Below are 22,628 nucleotides of genomic sequence, written 5' to 3'. Positions count from 1 at the left end.
TTTAAAAATCATAACCCTTTCAATTTTGCACCTAAAAATCCATATGATGGCTTCTTTTTTGCACCACCAATTCTACTTTGTAATAAAATCATTGTGGGACAAAATTGAAGAAAAAATGCCATTGTGTAACTTTAGGGGGCTTCCGTTTCTACGCAGTACATTTTTCGGTAAAAATGACACCTTGACCCAGATTTATCAAACTGTGTGAGAGAAAAAGTGGATAGAGTTTCCCACAGCAGCCAATCACAGCTCAGCTTTCACTTTACCTAGAGCTCATTAGCTGAGCTGTGATTGGTTGCTGTGGCTAAATCACTCAATTTTTTCTCACACAGTTTAATAAATCTGGGCCCTTATCTTTATTCTGTAGGTCCATACGATTAAGATGATATCCTATAGGTTTGATTTTGTCGTACTTCTGGAAAAAAACCCTGCATGAAAATTAATACGTTTAAAAAGTTTCTTTTCGTTGGTGGATAGATGCCGATTTGACTTGCCTCTCAAAGTTTTTGATTCAGAAACGTCTTATGTCCTTAGATATTTTGATCAATAGATCCTCTGTCCCGCCGCGAGAACGTAATAGAGCTCTACAAATTTAGTCCTTTTTTGCCTCACTTGGGCCTCGATTGTACGAGGTTACTCCGACTCCCTTTGAGGCTCGCTCAATTTATACTCCTGGTCTTCCTGGACTTATCGCCTCCCACTATGCACAAATGAACTCACCTACCCCTAGGGATGGAAACTTAAGTTTATGACCGATTGGGAGGCAGATCTCTATTCTGAACTCTCTCTTTCTCAATGGCACGCCTGTTGTGATTCCGTTAGCAGGGGAAGTTGGCAAGTTTCATTAGTGGAAACTTCTATTAAAGTATTGCACATGGTTCCAACGAGGTTACACTACATCTATCCTACAGTGTCCCCATATTGCTTTAGAGCTTGTGGTGCTAGAGGTACGATGTACCATACGAGTTGCCCGGTAGTTGTATCATTTTGGCGACAATTGTTGACGATGCTGACCAATATCCTTCCATGTTCGGTACCTGCTAATCCTGTGTTCTGTCTCTTGGGTCATAGGCCTAGTAGAATGCCAAATCGTATAAATCGCCTGGTTGAACATATCTTATTGGCGGCTCGCATTTATATTGCCTCACAATGGAAACAGCTTACCATAGCTCTGTCCTCTGTCTCCGGTTATAATCCATATTAATGCCATTATGCTTAACGAGAAACTCTCAGCAATCCGTGATGACACAGTCGAGAGGTTCACAGCGGTTTGGGACCCCTGGATATCCTCCCTCTACTGCCCCCCTATCTCTCATAGCTTTTCCCTTTATTGAGTTACTGACCAGTACCCTCACTTACTGCCCTCCCCTCATAGTATGTCCCTCCTATTCTTATTCCTGTATTTGCATTGCAATGACCTGTCATTATTTGTAACCATGAACTATGTATCTTGCTCAACACTTCACTGAACATTATGCTGACTGACTTTTGTGTTTTATTGTTTATGTGTCTCCCAAGGGGGACCCGATTTTTTCTTGTTTTCTGTTTGATGCGTTATCATATTGTATGCCATCCTTTTCTTCAATAAAGCATCTTGATTTTATTGTTAAAAGTGTCATCTTCTGACCCCTATAACATTTTTATTTTACCACAAACGGGGCAGTATGAGGGCTAATTTTTTGCGCCGTGATCTGAAGTTTTTATCGGTACCATTTTTGTTTTGATCAGACTTTTTGATTGCTTTTTATTCATTCTTTTATGGTATAAAGAGTGACCAAAAAGATGCTATTTTGGACTTTGGAATTTTTTGGCGTGTGCGCCATTGACCGAGCGGTTTAATTAACAATATATTTTTATAGTCTGGACCTTTACGCACGCGGCGATACCACATATGTTTGTTTTTATTTTTATTTACACACTTTTTTTTTTATGGGAAAAGGGGGTGATTCAAATTTTTATTAGAATTACACATTTTGGGGGGCTTTTTTCCCTATTCTCCCTTGTGAAAATGAAAAATTTAGGGTAACGCCAGCATTTTAGTTAAAAACATTTTTTATTTTTTATTTTCCCATCCAACTTTAATGAAAATTTGTCAAACACCTGTGGGGTGTTAAGGGTCACAATACCTCTTGTTACATTCCGTGAGGGGTTTAGTTTCCAAAATGGGGTCACACGTGGGTATTTCTTTTTTTGCGTTTATGTCAGAACCGCTGTAAAATCAGCCCCCCCTGTGCAAATCACCAATTTAGGCCTCAAATGTACCTAGTGCGCTCTCACTTCTGAGCCTTGTTGTGCACCCGCAGAGCATTTTATGCCCACATATGGGGTATTTCCGTCTTTTTTTCCTTTTACCTCTTATGAAAATAAAAAGTATGGGGAACACCAGCATGTTAGTGTAAACATTTTTATTTTTTTACACTGGTGTAGACCCCAACTTTTCCTTTTCATAAGGGGTAAAAGGAGAAAAAGACCCCCAAAATTTGTAACGCAATTGCTCCCGAGTACAGAAATACCCCATATGTGGACCTAAACTGTTTGCTTGAAATAGGACAGGGCTCCGAAGTGTGAGAGCGCCATGCGCATTTGAGGACTGAATTAGGGATTACATAGGAGTGGACATAGGGGTACCTCCAGCTGTTGCTAAACTCCCAGCATTCCTGGACAGTCAGTGGCTGTCCAGAAATGCTGGGAGTTGTTGTTTTGCAACAGCTGGTGACTCCGTTTTGGAAACACTGCCGTACGATACATTTTTCATTTTTATTGGGGGGGGGGGGAGGACAGTGTAAGGGGGTGTATATGTAGTGTTTTACCCTTTAATATGTGTTAGTGCAGTGTAGTGTACATTCACACAGGCAGGGGTTTACGGTGAGTTTCCCTCTAGGAGTTTGTGCTGCGGTGGAAAATTTGCAGCAGCTCAAACTAACTGTAAACCCGCCTGTGTGAATGTACCCATTCAAACTGTCCAAGTCAACTATAAGTCCCAGCAAGCCCTGTGATCTCTGAAGTCACTGGTCACCTCTTTGGGCCTAGCCAAGCTATATAGACTGTTACACCTGTCTGACTCAGTAAAGCTGCCGTTGTGCCATAACTTGGCGTCTGAGTCATTATTTGCCCCCGTGCCTAGCCCAGGATCCAGAGGCCTACCTTCAGGTGGTGAAGCAGTTAAACCACGCCCTGGTGCCACAAACACAAGGGGTTAATGCCATCTGCCTCTAGGGTAATTCCATCTACCCTGCATCACACCACAAAAGTACAACTTTTCCTACAAAAAACAATCCTTCATATGTCTATGATGAACAATAAAAATTTTATAGTTCTTAGAATGCAACAATGAAAATAAAATGGATAAACCTGTTTGGGAAATAAGGATCAAATTGACTTGGTCACTAAGGAGTTAAGGGGTCTGTGCCTTGTTACTGTAAACTCCTCTGCGAACTACTCAAGTTCAATTCTAAAAAAAAGTGATGGTACTGGGTTGGGCTGGGTTCGCACAGTGCAAAATGAAAAAAGAAGACAGTAAAATAGGTTAAACAAAAAGCAGCATTTTATTTATTTTATTAATGGTCTATTAAAGCTAAAGAAAAGCAAACATTCATAGCAGGATTAGGCAGAGAAAATGAGTGTTACCTTTGCAGCTTTGGCATTCCTTATTGTAATAAGCTGCTGGGCAATAACGGAAAGCACTTCAATGTCAATTCGGTTAAATTCATCAAAACAACACCAGGCTCCAGACTGGGCCAAACCGCTGAAGAATCGACCCATCATCTGCATAAAAAGGGCAGGGAATGTAAAGAACAAATGTCTCTAAAATAGTCCAAATAGATAAAGCAGACTTTGTCATTCTGCATTCATTTATATGCTGTGAACTGTGAAATCTGGATGTGATATTGGAGGTTTCCAATGGACAGCTATCACTGAACACAAAAGACACAAATCCAGAAGAGACACCCATTGCTATATATCTGGAAATCTGCACAGATATTAACAATATGAAAGGACTGTTTTTTGCTGAATAGTGGCTGCAACTCAAAGGGTTGTCTGGTTCAGAAAACTCATTTTTTAAATATGTTATTGGGGCATTCTGAGTTAATGGAAGAGAATACCCTATTCATAATTGCCATCAATGAGCAGAAGCTGAAAGCAGCTACTGAGAGAATCTCTTGTTGTAGAAGATGTGTCACATCCACATATTGCACAGATAACGTTTGGTTTCAATGGGTCCAAGTCATTGAACACTTGCTGAAGGAATCACATTGTATACCTTGTAATCCAGCCCATCAGAACAGTTGAACACAACACACTGAATAGCCAGTGCTTTGGCAAGGTCTTTTGTTGTCTCCGTTTTTCCAGTGCCTGCAGGCCCAGCAGGAGCTCCACCAAGATCCAGCTGTAAAGCACCCATAAGACACAAATAACAACGATCCTTGGGTAAAAAAAGGAAGAAAATCATTGTATTCATTGGTTTATTAATATAGTAAATAGCATCTACATATAATGTAAACTTAGATAATGTAAAATGAATGTTTAGTATGGTGCCCTAGCCACATAGACATGTGCAAATATTGGGGGGAGGGGTGGATTTTGTTTTTACGCCGTTCGCCATGCAGTAAATCGGACATGTTAAATATAATCTGTGGGTCAGTATGATTAAAGAGTACCTGTCATCTAACCATATTTTCTAAACTAACTCAGATTATATATACTCCTAACACCCCTCCTGCCCTTAAAAAAAAATTCTGAGCTTTAAAAAGCTCTGTATCATAGCTTTTCCCTTGCTCACATTGTGTGAGCTCCCGGCACGAGAAAGTGGGATTGCCCCAGCAGGCACGACGTCACTGAAGCCTACAACAGCTGTGCCTCCCCATGCCCCGCATGCACTTCCTGAGTTTGGTCTCCTACCAGACCGGGAGGAGACCAAACTAACTGTTTGACTTGCCGCAGGGAACAGAACAGAGCCACCTAGTGGCTGTTTTTTCAATCACATTAAAGGGGTACTCCGATGGGAATTTTTTTTTTAAATCAACTTGTGCCAGAAAGTTAAACAGATTTGTAAATGACTTCTATTTAAAAATCTTAATCCTTCCAGTACTTATCAGCTGCTGTATACTACGGAGGAAATTCTTTTCTTTTTTTAATTTCTTTTCTGTCTGACCTTGCTCTCTGCACAAGGACGATGGAGACTGGCCAGCAACCCCAGCGGAGGGAACAAAGGCATCTTCCTGAAGAGCATCGCTGTTAAGGCTGTTCCCTCACCACCGGACCTGGGGATCCTGGGCGGAGATCCCTACAGAGGAGTCAGAAGTGAGTACCCTGGCTGAGGCTGCTTTTTCTACCCCTCCTTCTACCCCTAGCCTAGAGCAAACCCATACCCCCAGTCCGGAAGTCTGCGGTACGCCCCAGGTCCCCACCGTTGCCCCGGTGGTTATTTGGCGATGAGCCCGGACTGATCCAGTATATGCGTGAGCACCTTCTTCCCCTGCCAGGGAAGCCCCATCCTCCAGTTCCGACAGCCCAGTTTGAGAGGTCTAAGAGGGAAGCCCAGGTGGCTGAAATAGTGGGGGTGATGAGGGCAGTATGGGCCGAAGCTGCTACCTTATGAAGCGCACCAGGCGCAGCAGCAAGACATCAAAGCCCTGGAGGCCCTATACATCAGAATGTTGGATTATCCCCGAGAGGGAGAGCAACCCCTGGAAAGGCGCAGAACAACCCTTGAGAAATTTGACAAAGTGCGAGGGTTTGGCACTAGGGATCGACCGATATCGTATTTTTAGGGCCGATACCGATAATCTGTGGAGGTAAGGGCAGATAGCCGATAACTTATACCGATATTCCGGTATAAGTTATCAGCTATTTACCCCCCCCCCCACACACACACACCGCTGCAGATCATTGATTTAAAGTGGGCGTTTTAAATCAATGAACTGCAGCGGCTTTTGCGGTGCCATAGACCGCCGCCGCCACCCGCTTCTCTCCCCCTGCCTGTCCGGGGGACCTGAGTCCTATCACCGCCACCGCCCCCCCCCCCCCCCCCCCCACCGCTGCACCGCTCCGCGCCCCCTACCGCCCCACCGCAGCGCGACGCACCCCCACCACACCGCCCCGGCTCCATTGCCTCCCCCATCCCTGGTTTTATAATTACCTGTTCCCGGGGTCCACTCTACATCTGGCTCCGGTGGCGTCCTCCTGAGCTGTCACTGTGCGCACTGACGGTGACGTCGCGTCACGTCACTCGTCAGTGCGCACAGCGTAACGCAGGACGCAGCAGGAGCCAGAAGTAGTGTTGACCCCGGGAACAGGTAATTATAAAACCGGGGAGGGGGGAGGCAATGGGGCCGGGGCGGTGCGGTGGGGGGTGCAACACGGTGCGGTGGGGCGGTGCGGCGGGTCACTGGTGGGGCGATGCGGCAGTTCGGTGGGGGGGGGTGCGGGGCATTATGGGCATATCGGCAAGGTAATTGCCAATTATCGATAATGCCCAAAATCGTGATTATCGGCCGATAATATCGGCCACACCGATAATCGGTCGATCCCTATTTGGCACCGTCATGGTGGGACCATCTTGGTAAATTGTCGTGCAGTAAAAAGGGACTATCTCTCCACACCATTGCATTCTCTATAGAGCATGGAGATCATGGAATAAACTCCTGTTCAAAGCATGAGAGGAGAGTGGACAGCAGCGGTGACCTAGGGCACCATAGTAAACATAGTGCTCTCTGATGACACCTCTGTCCATGTCAGGAAGTGTCTAGAACAGGAGAGGTTTGCTATGGGGAATTGTTCCTGCTCTGGACAGTTCCTGACATGGACAGAGGTGTCAGCAGAGAGCACTGTGGTCAGACAGAAAAGTAAAATTAACTTCCTGTGGAGCATACAGCAGCTGATAAGTAATGATTCAGATTTTTTTATAGAAGTAATATACAAATCTGTTTAACTTTCTGCACCAGTTGATCATCAGAGTACCCCTTTAAAAACATATAAAGGTTGAGTATTTTAACAGCAAGTAAATAGCAAAGTGTCTTAGAATTACATAAGGAACAATCTATTAAAATTTTAGTTTGATGACAGGTACTCTTTAAAACAATACATTTTTTTTACTACTTTTAAAACAAAACTATAAAAATAAATTACATATTCTCACTCCTATAATGTTTTCTTTTTCCGCATTACTTATATTCTGATCCCTACATATTTTAATTACTCTACATTGCAATACTCTGATCCCTATAACTTATGCAGCATACTAAATGTGTTTTTCAACAAACTTTATTTTATTTTTGTTTCACTTCTGATCATTAATATGAATAGACTGGGTGACATAGAGAGCCTCCTAGGTGCTTCAGTCCCTATTCCCCTCAGCATCTAGGACATTAAACAGCTGGGATCATAGTTTGCTCCAATCCTGGCCGGCCATTAAACCAATATTATAGCCTGCTCACACTGCAGATGGCGAGGACACAGCGCAACCCCCACCCCCCCCGCCTGCACATACCAAGAAAACAAAGTACCCCTGCACGAAGTTGTGAATAGTAACTCAAAATTTCTGCAGACTGGTACAAAAAGAGAAAGGGCCCTCCTCAGGGGTTTACAATCTACAATGAAAAAGTGAGGGCAATGGCTGCACCCTACATTCATGTAGTGGGAGCAGGCTGTATATATATATATATATATATATATATATATATATGTATATATATATATATATATATATATATATATATATACATATATATATATATATATATATATACACATATTTATATTTATTTATCAATATATGTATACATAATGTTTTGTATCCCTGAAAATGAATAGTAAATGTTCTTACAGTTAGAGGAGTAATGACCAATCGAGGACAAGCACCAAGATACTCATAAGCATATGTATACTGTGATAAAGCCATCCGGGCTACACAGTTGTCAAAATCTAGGTCCCAATAATAGCGCAGTTGTCTCTGCCACTCAAAACTGTCAATGCTGTTAACCTGTTAAAACAGAAAAAAAAATTACTTTTTAAGATGCCCTACATATATATATATATATTATTTTTTTTATAACTTCATATAATACTGAATTAAATATCTGTAATATAGTGAAACCTCTGTAGAAGAGCACGCTTGGAGAAGGCCACTCCCTAATCTAGGCCGGATTATGTGTAAAGGATTTTCAGTCCGCCACACATTATGCATAGTGGACATTTTCTCTGAAAAGACTAGCCCCATAGAAGACCACTTTTTTGGGGAAATTTGTGTGGTCTTCTCAAAGAGGTTTTACAAAGAGCTTTAAGAGGTTATCAATTACAGGAGGAACAACTATAACCTAAAATACTGAGTATGGTTAGACAGAATTCAGCTTTTCTGCACATAGCAGAGAACAGACACTGTGTAGAGGCACATGGAGGAAATGAATGAAAAAAGTGTCTAAAAGACAAATGTGAAGAATAAACAATCTGTTTACCAACTATAATAAGTTAACAAATCCCAACAGAAAGAGAAGTTCAACTCTAGAAGTTAGTTAAAACTTTATTGTAGCGCCTTAAAACACATATTCAGGTCCAATGCACAGGTTTTTTCTGTTGTTATCTTGTACCTGAATATGTCTTTTTAGAAGCTACAATATAGAAGTAAAGTTTTAACCCAATGTTTTCCAACTAGTGTGTCTCCAGCTGTTGCAAAACTACGAAGTCAATGGCTGTGCAGGCATGCTGGGAGTTGTAGTTTTGCAAAAGCTGGAGGGACTGGTTGGAAAACACTGTTTAACCCTCAAAGTACTGCCTCTCCTGGAGCTGGATTTCTTTTTCCATTGTGACTTGTTATCTTCGTTTCAAATATTTTTATTTGTATAAATTGCAAATAACAATGACAATAAAAATATGCAGACAGGGTACATAGCTTACAAATCACGAGAAATGCTGAATTATAGAAAGTAACACAAAGAACATAACAGAATATAACTTGGTGTAAGCCTCACTATAAACACTGCTCATATACCTTTAAGTGCAGTATTAGTGTACCAGTCAAAAAAAGGATCAAAAAGAGAGTGCCAATGAAGATAGGTCAAGGAACAAAAGTATGATGTAGTGGAAATGGTGGAGTATGCTGTGCAAAATCCTTTAAACAGAGGCGGCTCTCCCATTAGGCCAGTAAGGCTACTTTCACACTATGAAAGTGGCTCCGTTACAAACGGACGTTAATGGCTTTTTTTTTTCTGACTCTGGCCGCCCTTAACATCCGTTATTGTAACGGAGCCTAACGGGAGTCAAAACTTGAATGGGATTCCTCTAACGTCCGTTATAACTCCTGTTATTGCGGCTGAAGATAGCGGGAGAAAAAGAAGGCACAAATTTTTCTCCTGCTATCTTCCTAACAGACCTCACTTACCAAGCACAAACGGTAGTGTGAAAGGAGCCTTAGGTGGCCGCCTAAGGCCTCGCGCTGGAGGTGGCCTCACAGCCACCTAATTCTTCCCCCCTGAGTGAGTGGCGATACGTACAATTGTTACAGCGAGCGCTCCGGTCCCCACCTCCGGTTCGGAGCGCCCGCCGCCTGCTACTGTTGTCCCGGCGTCTCCTGGTCTCAAACACTGACCGGGAGCGCGGGTCCTATTGTACCAGGGACGCGGCTCGCGTGGCGGCTGGCCAACGCTCACGCGCCGTGCCCTCCTCCTTCTTCTTACTTGCGCTCCCGCGCGCTGCTGCTCCGTCCTTGGCATCCCGGCACGTCTATGGTAAATTTAAAGGGCCAGCGCACCAATAATTGATGCGCTGGTTCCTGATTCCCCACTGTGTCCCTGCCTATTTAAGTGTTCATCCCCTTCCTGCCCTTGCCGGATCTTTGTGCCTAGTGCCATTTTGAAAGCGTTCCTTATTGTTGTATTTTGCCTTGCCCGTTGCCGAACTCGTTGCTACTGTCCTCTCGTCTGTGAACCTTTGTCGTCTGCCCTGACCTCTGCTACGTCCGACCACGCTCCTGCCTTCTCCTTTTGTACTACGCCTGTCTCAGCAGTCAGTGAGGTTGAGCCACTACCGGAGGACACGACCTGGTTGCTACCGCCGCAGCAAGACCATCCCGCTTTGCGGCGGGCTCTGGTGAAAACCAGTAGCAACTTAGAACCGGTCCTCCAGTACGGTCCACGCCAATCCCTCACTGACACAGAGGATCCACCTCCAGCCTGCCGAATCCTGACAACAATGTACACATCGCCACTCTACAGTGCCGCATCCTGGACGCATTTAACTATAGGCACGTCTTAAACCACCAAGCCTGATGGACATTTCCTCCTAGATGATTTCTTCTTTATTACTATCCCTATGCTGCTCCTGCTCTGCGTACCACTAGCAGAGACAGGCAGAAGCACAAGGATAAAGCTGTGTCACCTGACCTATGACTCCGCCCCGAGCAGCAGGATAAAGAAGGAGGCCGAGCCCTGACAGGCCTCCTAGGTGTACTTCAGCAACTTTATGTGAAGGTGAGTAGGATTTTGGTAATATGTCCTGCCTCTGTCTTCTGACTAGCCCTATTACTGGCAGCAAAGTAAAGTGAGCCCTTGTCCCAGTGGGGCCACTTTCCCTCTTTCTGTTCACATGTTGCGTTATCACCAAGTTTTTTTGAAAAATAGCTTTAAAATCGTGCCATTTGTGCATTGTGTTGGCAAGAGGAGGCTTCTATACCAGTTTTTCCAAACCAGAGTGCCTCCAGTTGTTGCAAAACTACAACTCCCAGCATGCCCAGACAGTCAAAGGCCGTCCAAGCATGCTGGGAGTTCTATACAATGGCATGACAACATGTGGGCACACTTCTTTCTTAATTACCTTTATTTGCTTAGTTATCATTAAGTTACAGTGTTTTGTAGTGATTTTAGAATGGAAAATGATAAAAAGTAGTAAAAAATTATAATATAAAGGCCCATTCACACGTATTTTCCAAGCGGCATTCCTCTGTGGAAAATCGCTGCTTTGTGATCTGTAGTTTTTATCAGTACCCTTTTTGTTTTGATGGGACTTTTTGATCGCTTGTTATAATTTTTTTTATGGTATATGAAGTTACCAAAAATAAGCAATTTTGGACTTTAGTATTTTTTCACGTGTACACTATTGACTGTGCAATCTAAATAAGGTTATATTTGAATAGTTCAGACAGTTATGCATGTGGCAACATGTTTATGTTTATTTATGTCTACATTATTTTATTTAAAACAATTGGAAAAGAGTTTAAACTTTTATTAGGGGAGGGGCTTATTCACATTTATTCACAAAAAAAAAACCTTTTTTACACTTTTTTTTTTGTCTCCATTGGCACTCCAGGCTGCTGAGACTTCCTGCAGCATTAGACGCCGATTGGACAGCAAGGAGGCAGGTAAGGGCCCTCCCGCTGTCCTCTTAGCTGATAAGGACACCTCGTTTTCGCTGCGGGTGTCCCAATCAGCTACCTGGTCTAATTGGCAGTAGAGCTGTAGCATTTTAGCTACCACAATCCACTTTAATTGCAGCTGGGCACAGGAGAAATTAAAAGTTTTGCGCCCCAGTTCTCCTTTAATGCTGTACATTGTCCCGATTGGCGATGTCCAGCATTACCCACGGGTCTTGGCTGCTGATAGCAACCGGGACCAACCGGCTATGACGTGTCCCCAATTGCTGAGAATGCTTCATAGTTTGGGAGTGGAACAAGCGCATACCTGCACACACTGTGTCCTTAAAGAATTAAAAAATTAAATCCCCCCGGATTCCTTAGTAAGGATGAGTTCACACAACGATTTGACGATACGGTGGGAAGGGGAGTGAAAACCGGACACCCCCATATGCCAGCAGTACCCGGCTCATATCTCATTCATTTGAATGAGCCAACCAGAGTCAGATAGTGACTCCGGTCAGCTAATTTTTGCCTCGTATCCAGTTTTCTGACCGGATCTAAAACCGTGGTATGCCGTGGTTTTAGGTCCGGTCACAAAACCGGATACGGAGCAAAACTGAGCCGACCGGAGTCACTATCTGACTCCGGTTGGCTCATTCAAATGAATGAGATACAGTGACCGTATCGTCAAATCGTAGTGTGAACCCAGCCTAACATGCGTAGGAAGATTGTTTCATTTTCAGCAGGGAAGCAGAGACCTTTGAGGGAGCTACATTGGCATTTAAATCCACAATGTTCAAGTTCGGACGCAAGTTGCGCAGTAGCGCCGTGGTGGCTCCCTCAGACCTCAGACTAGCCTTCCAGTGTTATATGGAAAAAAAATTACTTGTAACGGGGGTAGGGGTGACACCATTTTGTTCTGCACCAGGTGAAACTAACCTTAGCATGGCACTGCTCTGCTGATTGCCAGAGCAAAGAGCCATTAGCACCCCGCCCTGTCAATCTCTCTTATGGCTGCCTGTGAGACAGCCTCAAGAGGCCCGAGCGTCCTTCCTCTGTGCTCCAGTGGCGTCATCATGCGCTAGAGCACAGACCGGAAGAGAAGATAGAAGAGACCATGCTGCGGAATATGCAGAAGCCAGATGAATATCTTGTTTTTTTTTGGGGGGGGGGGGGGGGGGTTCTCCTTTTTTTTCTCTTTTTTTGCTTTTGTTGGGGGGGAGGGTTTCTCCTTTTTTTCTCTTTTTTTTTATAACTAGAGGGGGGTGCTGCTGTTTTTATTACATAAAGGGGGCTGCTGTTATTTTTACTACCTAAAGGGAGCTTCTGTTGTTTTCCCTACATAATGGGGGGTGCTGCTATTTTACTACATAAAGGGGGCTTTTGCTGCTTTTACTACATAGAGGGGGCTGCTGCTGTTTTTACTACTTAAAGTAGGGTGCTGCTGTTTTTACTACCTGAAGGGGGCTGCTGCTGTTTTTACTACCTAAAGGGGGCTGCTACTGCTTTTACTACCTAAAGGGGGCTGCTGCTGCTTTTACTACCTAAAGGGGGCTGCTGCTGCTTTTACTACCTAAAGGGGGCTGCTGCTTTTACTACCTAAAGGGGGCTGTTGTTTTTTCTACATAGAGGGGCTGCTGCTGATTTTACTACCTAAAGGGGGCTGCTGCATTTTGTACATAAAAGAGGACTGCTGCTGTTTTTACTACTTAAAGTGGGTTGCTGCTGCATTTACTACCTAAAGAGGGATGCTGCTGCTTTTACTACCTTAAAGGGGCTTCTGAATTTTCATAGAGGGGGCTGCTGCTGCTTTTACTACCTATAGGGAGCTGTTGCTGTTTTTACTACCTAAAGGGGGCAGTTTTTCTACATAGAGGAGGCTGCTGCTGCTTTTACTACCTAAAGGGGATGCTGCTGCTTTTACTATCTAAAGAGGACTGCTGTGTTTTCTACCTAAAGGGGGCTGCTGCTGTTTTAACTACCTCAAGGGGGTTGCTGTAGTAGAGGGGCTGCTGCTGTTTTTACTACCTAAAGGGGGCCGCTGCTACCACTATATATGGGGGCTACAGCTATCTACTGGTGGCACCTACCTACTTGGGGCACCTGTGTTAAGGGGGAAACAATGCGAAGGGCCCTGTCTACTTACTAAACGGACCTACCTACCTAAGGTGGGGCACAGACCTACTCTTCCCCAACACACTTATTTACCCATTCTACTGTGAGAGAAACTAAGGGGGTTTTTATTACTGTTTGGAGCGCTATTTGTGCTGGAAAAGTGTGCAGCTTAAAATGTTTGTCTGAAAGGTTCTGTGGAAACAACTTGTGGCTGGAAGAAATCATCATGACGGTCTGGGCCGGGTGGAGTAGAAAAAGGAAAGTGAACGACACTCATCAGAGAAGACATCATCTGCGGGTCACCTGTAACTGTATGTAATCACTTATATGATCTGCAGAGCCTGTGTAGAACCGGGGTCATCACTGTCGATGTACAGAGGTTTTCATTCAGTATCATTATGGTGTCACTATATGATGGTTATGTGTAGTCATGGTGTGGCAGTATTATTTGTCCTTTGTGTAGTAGTGTTATTAGTGATACTGGTATGTGTATATTGGTTTTATTCAGTATCCGTATGGTGGTATTATCCCATCACTATAGGATGGTAGTGGCAGGGCCGCCATCAGGGGGGTACAACCCATACACTTGTATGGGGCCCGGAGCTTCAGGGAGGCCTGGCCGTCCCTGTACCTTTTTTTTTTTTCACCGGCTTGTCAGTGAGTGACTGCGACTGTCACTCACTGACTCCTGGCTGGGTGCCCGTCAGAACTATGACCGGGCCTCATAGTCCGGGGGGCCCGCAGGACTATGAGGCCCGCTCTTTCTAGGGCGCTGGCCCCTTAAGAAGTACGGCAGGGCCGGACAGACCAGGGGCTGATGGGAGTCGACGTGCCCTGCGCAGGCACGCACGTCTACTCCAGTCACCTGACCTGTCCTGGCACGATCTCCAGTCCAGCATCCTCCCGACGGATCCTCCCCGTGCAGTGGAACACTGTGACAGGAGCAGCAGCTGCACCAGGAGCAGCAGACTACAATGGTGATGAGAGGTGCTTGGGGTGTTATAGGGGTGATGAGAGGTGCATGGGGAGGTTATGGGGGTGATGAGGTGCATGGGGAGGTTGTGGGGGTGATGAGAGGGGGGGGAGGTTATGGGGGTGATGAGAGGGGGGGTTATGGGGGTAATGAGAGGTGCAGGGGGTGTTATGGGGGTGATGAGAGATGCAGGGGGTGTTATGGGGGTAATGAGAGGTGCAGGGGGTGTTATAGGGGTGATGAGAGGTGCAGGGGGGTGTTATGGGGGTGATGAGAGATGCAGGGGGTGTTATGGGGGTGATGAGAGGGGGTGTTATGGGGGTGATGAGAGATGCAGGGGGGTGTTATGGGGGTGATGAGAGGGGGGTTATGGGGGTGATGAGAGGGGGGTTATGGGGGTAATGAGAGGTGCATGGGGAGGTTATGGGGGTGATGAGAGGGGGGGTTATGAGGGTAATGAGAGGTGCAGGGGGGTGTTATGTGGGTGATGAGAGATGCAGGGGGTGTTATGGGGGTGATGAAGTGCATGGGGAGGTTATGGGGGTGATGAGGGGGGGTTATGGGGGTGATGAGAGGGGGGTTATGGGGTAATGAGAGGTGCAGGGGGGTGTTATGGGGTGATGAGGTGCATGGGGAGGTTATGGGGGTGATGAGAGGGGGGGTTATGGGGTAATGAGAGGTGCAGGCGGTGTTATGGGGGTGATGAGAGGTGCAGGGGGTGTTATGGGGTGATGAGAGGTGCAGGGGGTGTTATGGGGGTGATGAGAGATGCAGGGGAGTGTTATGGGGGTGATGAGAGGGGGGTTATGGGGGTGATGAGAGATGCAGGGGGGTTATGGGGGTGATGAGAGGGGGAGTGATGAGAGATGCAGGGGGGTTATGGGGGTGATGAGAGATGCAGGGGGGGTTATGGGGCTGATGAGAGATGCAGGGGGTTATGGGGGTGATGAGAGATGCAGGGGGGTTATGGGGGTGATGAGAGATGCAGGGGGGTTATGGGGGTGATGAGAGGTGAAGGGGGGTGTTATGGGGGTGATGAGAGGTGCAGGAGGTGTTATGGGGGTGATGAGAGGGGGAGGTTATGGGGGTGATGAGAGGTGCAGGGGGTTATGGGGGTGATGAGAGGGGGTGATGAGAGATGCAGGGGGGTTATGGGGGTGATGAGAGGGGGGTTATGGGGGTGATGAGAGATGCAGGGGGGGTTATGTGGGTGATGAGAGATGCAGGGGGGGTTATGGGGGTGATGAGAGATGCAGGGGGGTTATGGGGGTGATGAGAGATGCAGGGGGGTTATGAGAGATGCAGGGGGGTTATGGGGGTGATGAGAGGTGCAGGGGGTGTTATGGGGGTGATGAGAGGTGCAGGGGGGTATTATGGGGGTGGTGAGAGATGCAGGGAGGGTTATAGTAGTGATGAGGAGAGGTGCGGGGGGGGTTATAGTAGTGATGAGGAGAGGTGCAGGGGGGGTTATAGTAGTGATGAGGAGAGGTGCGGGGGGGGGGTTATAGTAGTGATGAGGAGAGGTGCGGGGGGGGGGGTTATAGTAGTGATGAGGAGAGGTGCGGGGGGGGGGGTTATAGTAGTGATGAGGAGAGGTGTGGGGGGGTTATAGTAGTGATGAGGAGAGGTGTGGGGGTTATCATAGTGATGAACAGAGGTGCGTGGATGGTTATAGTAGTGATGAGGAGAGGTGCGGGGGGTTGTAGTGATGAGAGGTGCGGGGGGGTTACATGGTCCCCCCAGGTCTAGCGTTTCCTTTCAGGTCCTGATGATGTTCGTCTCACAATCCTTTGCGGCTCGAGGTGGCAGCTGGTATCAGAGGGCTTGGCTATTTCTTGTATTTCCTCACAAGCCAGCCCCCTGATGAATTTTGCGGTCCATCTGTAGGTCCTGACCGTCCCGTGATCTCGGGAATCTGCGCAGGGAACGCCGGCACGTTAGGACATACAGATGGACCACATCAGGGGACTGGCTTGTGAGTTAGTTAACCCCAGAATACCCCTTTAAGGATTTTATATAAAAATGTTCAGCAGTGAATCTGACCCATGTGAACTTACTATAAAGCTGTGTTTGCATGAACTCTTTCATTGACTCATTGGCAATCTATTTGTAGACTAGTAGTACATGGAACTAAAAATATTTAACCCTTCACCAAAATTAAAGGGGTTATCTACCATAAGGTAATTTTAGAACCTACCTGCCAGACAGTAATGGACATGCTTAGGAAGAATCTGCACTTGTCTTTGGGATAAATGGCTATGTTGTAAGATTACCATAAAGAAATGGCTTTCTTCAGTATTTCCTGTTGGAAGTTTTCTTTTTTACTACAAATCCCAGAATTCCACTTTCCTACCTCCCACACATCAGCCACCCCACCCATTGAACAACAAACAAGCAGGATTCAAGGAAAAAGGTCAGTGCTTTCTAATCAGGGTGCCTCCAGCTATTGCTAATTCCCTGTGATTGCTCCACCCATTGAAGCAGACAGGCTCCCTGTCATCATGACTAGTGCCGCACTACATCCTGGAAATACCCGAGACAGGAGTCATTTTGTATGCTGTTAAAAATGAACATCCAGAGCAAAGATCACATAAGAATATGAGACTAGCCATAAGAGACATGTACATACACTATATTATGACTACACTAACTTTACAGCCCCTGTAGCTTAGTCAAATAAAAAAAATCCTGTAATATTCCATTAATATCACTCCGAAATTACTGAACAATAATTTAGCTAATTTTATTAAATGCACATGACGAAGGGACAGGTTACCTGGTCCTTTACAAGGTCACTGACAATATCCCTTGCATGAACATCAATGGTTATCAAAGCCGTAACAATGTTTCTATGCAAAGCAGGAAGTTGGCCTCGGACAAGCCCGGCTAAAGCATTCAATCTCTGTGTGAAAAAGATACATATATATATATTATTAAAAAAACGCTAGAAATACAGTATGTATATATGTGTACATCAGTGTGCATATAGATTTCTAGAATACAAAATAATAATAGTGTGGTTAGTGTTAATAGAGTGATTTCCCTTAAATGACATTTCCAAGGATGCTGAATGTTTGGAAATCTACTGTATAACATAGTTTCATCAATGCATAAAGCCAAAGATGTATTTTATTATGAACCAAAAAATCTGTGTTGGTATTTCATGTCCATGGATGGCGCAACTGTCACAAATTTGTACCCCCATAAACTAATCAAAGAATGACAAAGTTCTTTATACTTACTATTCAGGCATAACTTTTGCTGCTTTCTAGTATCTTAAATCAGGCTAAAAATGCTATATATGATGGTCAGCAACAGTCGGATGGGCCTGGCTATGGCCCGTGGCCACCACGCCTATCCCCTGTATGTCATCGCTGGGACCACAGTGTGATTGACACACAGGTCCCACTGCATAGGCCCCTTATTATTCTTATCTGTGGGCGGCGAACATTCAACTTTATAAGAAAAAACAGTGCTCGTTCTCCTGTCTGCTTACAATGCCGATGCAGCGGGTGGCTAGTTTTCATAGCAATTGCTCGCTAGAGGCAGAGCATTACAATGCGCACTGGGGGAACATTACGCTGCTCAGTGCTTGCTATGAAAACTAGCTGCCGGCAGCGCAGCACCGGTGATGAGAAGAAAACTGTCTTCTGTCTTCCTACAGTGCTGATGATGTGAAGAAATCTCACCGGCACTGCGGGCCGCAAGCACTCTCTCCTGATCGCCCCAGTACGCTGGGATAACATCACCGGTGCTGCGTTGCGGGCAGCAATGCACTCTCTTCTGGTCCCAGTGCTCGGCGTAATACTCTGCCTCTAGCGAGCGGTTGCTATGACATCTAGCTGCCTGCTGCGCTGGCACTGTAAGCAGACAGGACAACAGGCACTGGGATTCTCTTATAAAGTTGAATGTTCGCCACCCGGAGATAAGGATAATAAGGGGCCTATGCGCTGGGACCTGTGTGTCAATCACACAGCGGACCCAGCGCTGGCACACAGGGACAGGCGTGGCAGCCACGAGGCATAGCCTGGCCTAGCCGATTGTTGAGACCGTCATATAAAGCATTTTTTAGCCTGATCAAATCTGCTAGAAAGCAGCAAAATCTATGCCTGAATAGTAATTATAAAGAACTTTGTCCCCCTGTGATTAGTTTATGGGGGTACAAATTCGTGACAGTTGCGATTTAAAACACAACGGTCATGAATTTTCACCCCCATAAACTAATCCCAGGTTGACAAAGTGGTTAACAATTACAACTCAGGCATAGTTTTTGCTGCTTTGATCAGGCTTAAAAATGCTTTTCATTAAAGTCAGCAACAGTCAGATAGGCGTAGCTATGCCCCACGGCCGTCACACATATCCACTGTATGTCAGCGCTGGGACTGCCGTGTGATTGACACACAGCTCCCAGCACATAGTCCCCCTATAATCTGTATGTGTGGGTGGTGAACACAACTTTATAAGAAAAACCAGTGCCTGTTCTCCTGTTACCATATAGTGTCGGTGCTGCGATGTGAATGGCGAGTTTTCATAGAATGCGCTCTCTCCCGATGGCCCCAGTGCGCCCATTACGCCGAGCACTGAGGCCATCAGGAGTGAGCACTTGCTTAATAGCATATTCACCCGACAGTGCCCGTTTTCCTGTCTTATAGTGCCGGCAAATGCTGCAGGAGGTGAGTTTTCATAGCAAGCGCTTGCTCCCGATGGCCACAGTGCATAGCGTAACTTATATGAGTTTCTCACTATTATACCTTGTAATCCTCTTCCATTAACCATGCTTAACAAATAACTTACCTCAAAATTAACTTTTTCAAACTCTGCCACAGAATTCAAATTTTCCTCTGCGTCTCCTTCAAGGCAGTGAGTCAGATCTCTGCACCACATAAGCTGAGAAATTGTCAGCACCACCTGTACAAAAAGTAATAGAAATCCATATTGCCATAGGGCTTGGTTCATTTTAGTCAGTATTTTTATATTGTATACAAAAAATTGGGACAAAGTAAAAGTAGTGGGAGGAGTGGAACTTTTGTTTAGTTGACTATTTATACTGGTAAATAGTTTATGGATTATCGGTCACTACAAAATAGTATAAAATGATCTGCTATATAGTTATACATAATATTGTGAAACCCTGAAGACAAACATCAATACTGCCAATTGAAAGAAAAATGGAGAGACAAAAAAAGGAAAAAACGGGGCGCTTCCTAGTGTAGATACTCAATTGTTGTGTGCCTAATCACCACACCAAATGTGAGATACTAACCTTCTAAAGTTGTGCTATGGATAGGCACAACTCTACTGAGGGCATGAACAGTGGCTCAGCTGTTGCCACAAGCTGCTGCACTCTTTACACTTTAATGTATGGAAAATCGGAACAGAGTGTTTCGGCACACACCAGTGCCTTCTTCAGGTCCACCAATTATACGATCTTCCTGTATAATTGGTGGACCTGAGGAAGACACTGATGTGCTCCGAAACGCATTCTTGTTCTATACATTAAAGTTTATATGGTCCTGTGCATGGCCTAGAATCGTCTTTACTTATGTACCCAGCAGTGCCTTAAATAAATAGGAAACCATGGTGTTCATTGTTTTATATGAATATAGATATGTATGAATATAAAGAGTATCTGTCATTAAGCTAAACTTTTTTTAAATTGTTCCTTATGTAATTATAAGACATTTTGCTATTTATTTGCTATTAAAATGCTCCACTAGGTGTCTCTGTTCTGTTCCCTGCGGCAAGTCAAACAGTTGGTTTTGTCTCCTCCCGGCCTGGCAGGAGACCAAACTTAGGAAGTATGTGCGAGGCATGGCGAGGCATTGCGAGGCACAGCTCTCGCAGGCTTCAGTGAAGTCACGCCTGCTGAGGAAAGGGATCTCACACAATGGGAGCAAGGGTAAAGATATGATACATTGCTTTTTAAAGCTCAGAAAATCTGAGTTAGTTTAGAAAATATGGTTTGAGGTACTTTTTAAAAGGGTACTCTGATGGAAAACAATTTTTTTTAACTGGTGCCAGAAAGTTAAACAGATTTTTAAATTACTTCTATTAAGAAAGCAATCCTTCCAGTAATTATCAGCTGCTGTATGCTTCAGAGGAAGTTCTTCTCGTTCTGAATTTCTTTTCAGTCTGACCACAGTGTTCTCTGCTGACACCTCTACCCATGTCAGGAACTGTCCAGAGCAGGAGCAAATCCCTATAGCAAATCTATCCTGCTTTGGACAGTTCCTGATATGGTGTCAGCAGATAACGTGTCAGCAGAGAGCAATGTGGTCAGACTGAAAAGAAATTCATAAAGAAAAGAACTTCCTCTGGAGTATACTGCAGCTTAAATTGCTTTACACAAGAGTACCCCTTTAAGCCCTCTTAAAGGGGTACTCCACCCCTAGACATCTTATCCCCTATCCAAAGGATGTCAGATCGCCGAGGTCCTGCTGCTGGGGACCCCCCGGGCTATCATTACTGCACAGAGAGAGTTCGCTCTGTGCGTAATGACGGGCGTTACAGGGGACGGAGCAGCGTGACGTCATGGCTCCGCCCCTCGTGACGTCACGGCCGGCCCCCTTAATGCAAGTCTATGGCAGGGGCGTGATGACCACCACGTCCCCTCCCATAGACTTGAATTGAGGGGGCGGTCCATGACGTCACAAGGGGCGGATCCGTGAAGTAACGATACTCCGGCCCCTGTATTGCCCGTCATTAAGTGCAGAGCGAACTCGCTCTGTGCAGTAATGATAGCGGGGTGCTGCAGCGGCGATCCTGGGGGGTCCCCAGCAGTGGGACCGCAGCGGTCTGACATCTTATCCCCTATCCTTTGGATAGGGGATAAGATGTCTAGGGGCAGAGTACCCCTTTAAGCCATGTTTAGATGGGATTCACTAATGAAATCCCTAAACTTGTGACTTCATCTATATTTAAATCTAAAATGATTTTATTTACCTTCCTTTTTTCTCTGTGTATCTAATCATACCATGACAAGATAAAACGGTTAAGGTTCATTTACATCACTTGGAGAAAGTTCATCCTTATACAACTGAATACCTTCAAAGAGGTATTCTGACATATACTACAGTGTACTATCAGCTTGCCCATAAACTAATATATCATGTTTGGTTTGCTTAGACCTCGTATCCAAGTTTTCTCTTGGACTGAAAAGCGTTGAATGCACTTTTCCGTCCAAGACAAAAATTAGGTACACTCTGAAAATGAACGGAACATAGTCACTAGTTAACCACAATTCAGGTCACTTTATTTGAATGAGGCACGTGGCTATCCAGGCACAGATATGTTGGCAGCCAATTTTAAGATGTTACAGATGAATCAATGTCTTGTGGGCACAAATCCTGATGTGAACAAGGCCTTACAACTGTATACTTTTTATTTGGCTGACTCAAAAGCATAGCAGGCAATGAACACAACACATATACTTATGTTTATAAAACAGACCAAATGTAGTCACTAGTGAACTATATTTGATCTATTAAAGTCAGTAATGCTGATGTCAAATAGCAAACAAATATTGTTTTGACAGTATTTTTACCTATACCAGTGGTATAGCTGAATAGGGCCATATATAAAACAAAAATGTTTTGCTTAATGGAATTATTTGAAATTTTAACACAATTTATGATTTAAATAACAGAAGACTCCAGCAACCAACTTACTTAATGTTTTTCTTTTCTATTTACTATAATAAAATACTTGAATTTCACATTACCTGAGAAGGATGACCAGCAACTACCCATTCAATTCTGCTTTTATTTTGGTAATCAGCTATTGCAGCCTTACTAAGTCTTCGTAATGAACTGTACATTGCTTCTTCCACCTTGCCAAGCCAGTCCTCAACATTTCCTCTCGCTTTCAAACCTTTACCCAAGCTCACCTACAGTAGAAAAGCACAAGTGCACATTAAATGGTATGTAAAGTACCAAAGTACACAAAAAATAAGACAAGTTGTCAGAATTACCCTCTCTCCTTCTGGTGACAGCATGGCCAGAATATCATTTGTGAAAACCTTCTCCTGATCACCATCAGAAGTTGCCGTTGCAAACTCAAGTTTCGCAATTGAGTCAAAGCACTTCCTTAGATGAGGCTGAACTGCTTGAGGATTACGTGTCTGGGCAAGTATTTCCAGCAGTTCATCATTGGATAAGAAGTAAAATCTGGTCAAAACAGTAATACATCTATTAATAA

At 44.8% G+C, this 22,628-nt stretch overlaps 1 protein-coding gene across 4 annotated transcripts in view; it reads right to left on the bottom strand.

Annotated features, from left to right (window-relative positions):
- The window catches only part of DNAH6 (dynein axonemal heavy chain 6), a 400,640-nt gene that overhangs the window by 196,686 nt on the left and 181,326 nt on the right, over window positions 1-22,628 (bottom strand). For all 4 annotated transcript variants that reach the window (XM_056568811.1, XM_056568814.1, XM_056568815.1 and 1 more), the window contains 7 exons: window positions 22,402-22,597; window positions 22,153-22,317; window positions 19,227-19,340; window positions 17,209-17,334; window positions 7,826-7,981; window positions 4,262-4,423; window positions 3,628-3,765 (listed from right to left, as the gene is read on the bottom strand). In XM_056568811.1, coding sequence (XP_056424786.1) covers window positions 3,628-3,765; window positions 4,262-4,423; window positions 7,826-7,981; window positions 17,209-17,334; window positions 19,227-19,340; window positions 22,153-22,317; window positions 22,402-22,597 — 1,057 coding nt within the window. The remainder of the gene's footprint in view (window positions 1-3,627; window positions 3,766-4,261; window positions 4,424-7,825; window positions 7,982-17,208; window positions 17,335-19,226; window positions 19,341-22,152; window positions 22,318-22,401; window positions 22,598-22,628) is intronic.

The sequence above is a fragment of the Hyla sarda genome, chromosome 1 (genome assembly GCF_029499605.1).
Source record: "Hyla sarda isolate aHylSar1 chromosome 1, aHylSar1.hap1, whole genome shotgun sequence".
NCBI classification, from domain to species: domain Eukaryota; kingdom Metazoa; phylum Chordata; class Amphibia; order Anura; family Hylidae; genus Hyla; species Hyla sarda.
The sequence above is the reverse complement of the archived record's forward strand: the minus strand, read 5'-3'. Positions and strand labels throughout refer to the sequence as shown.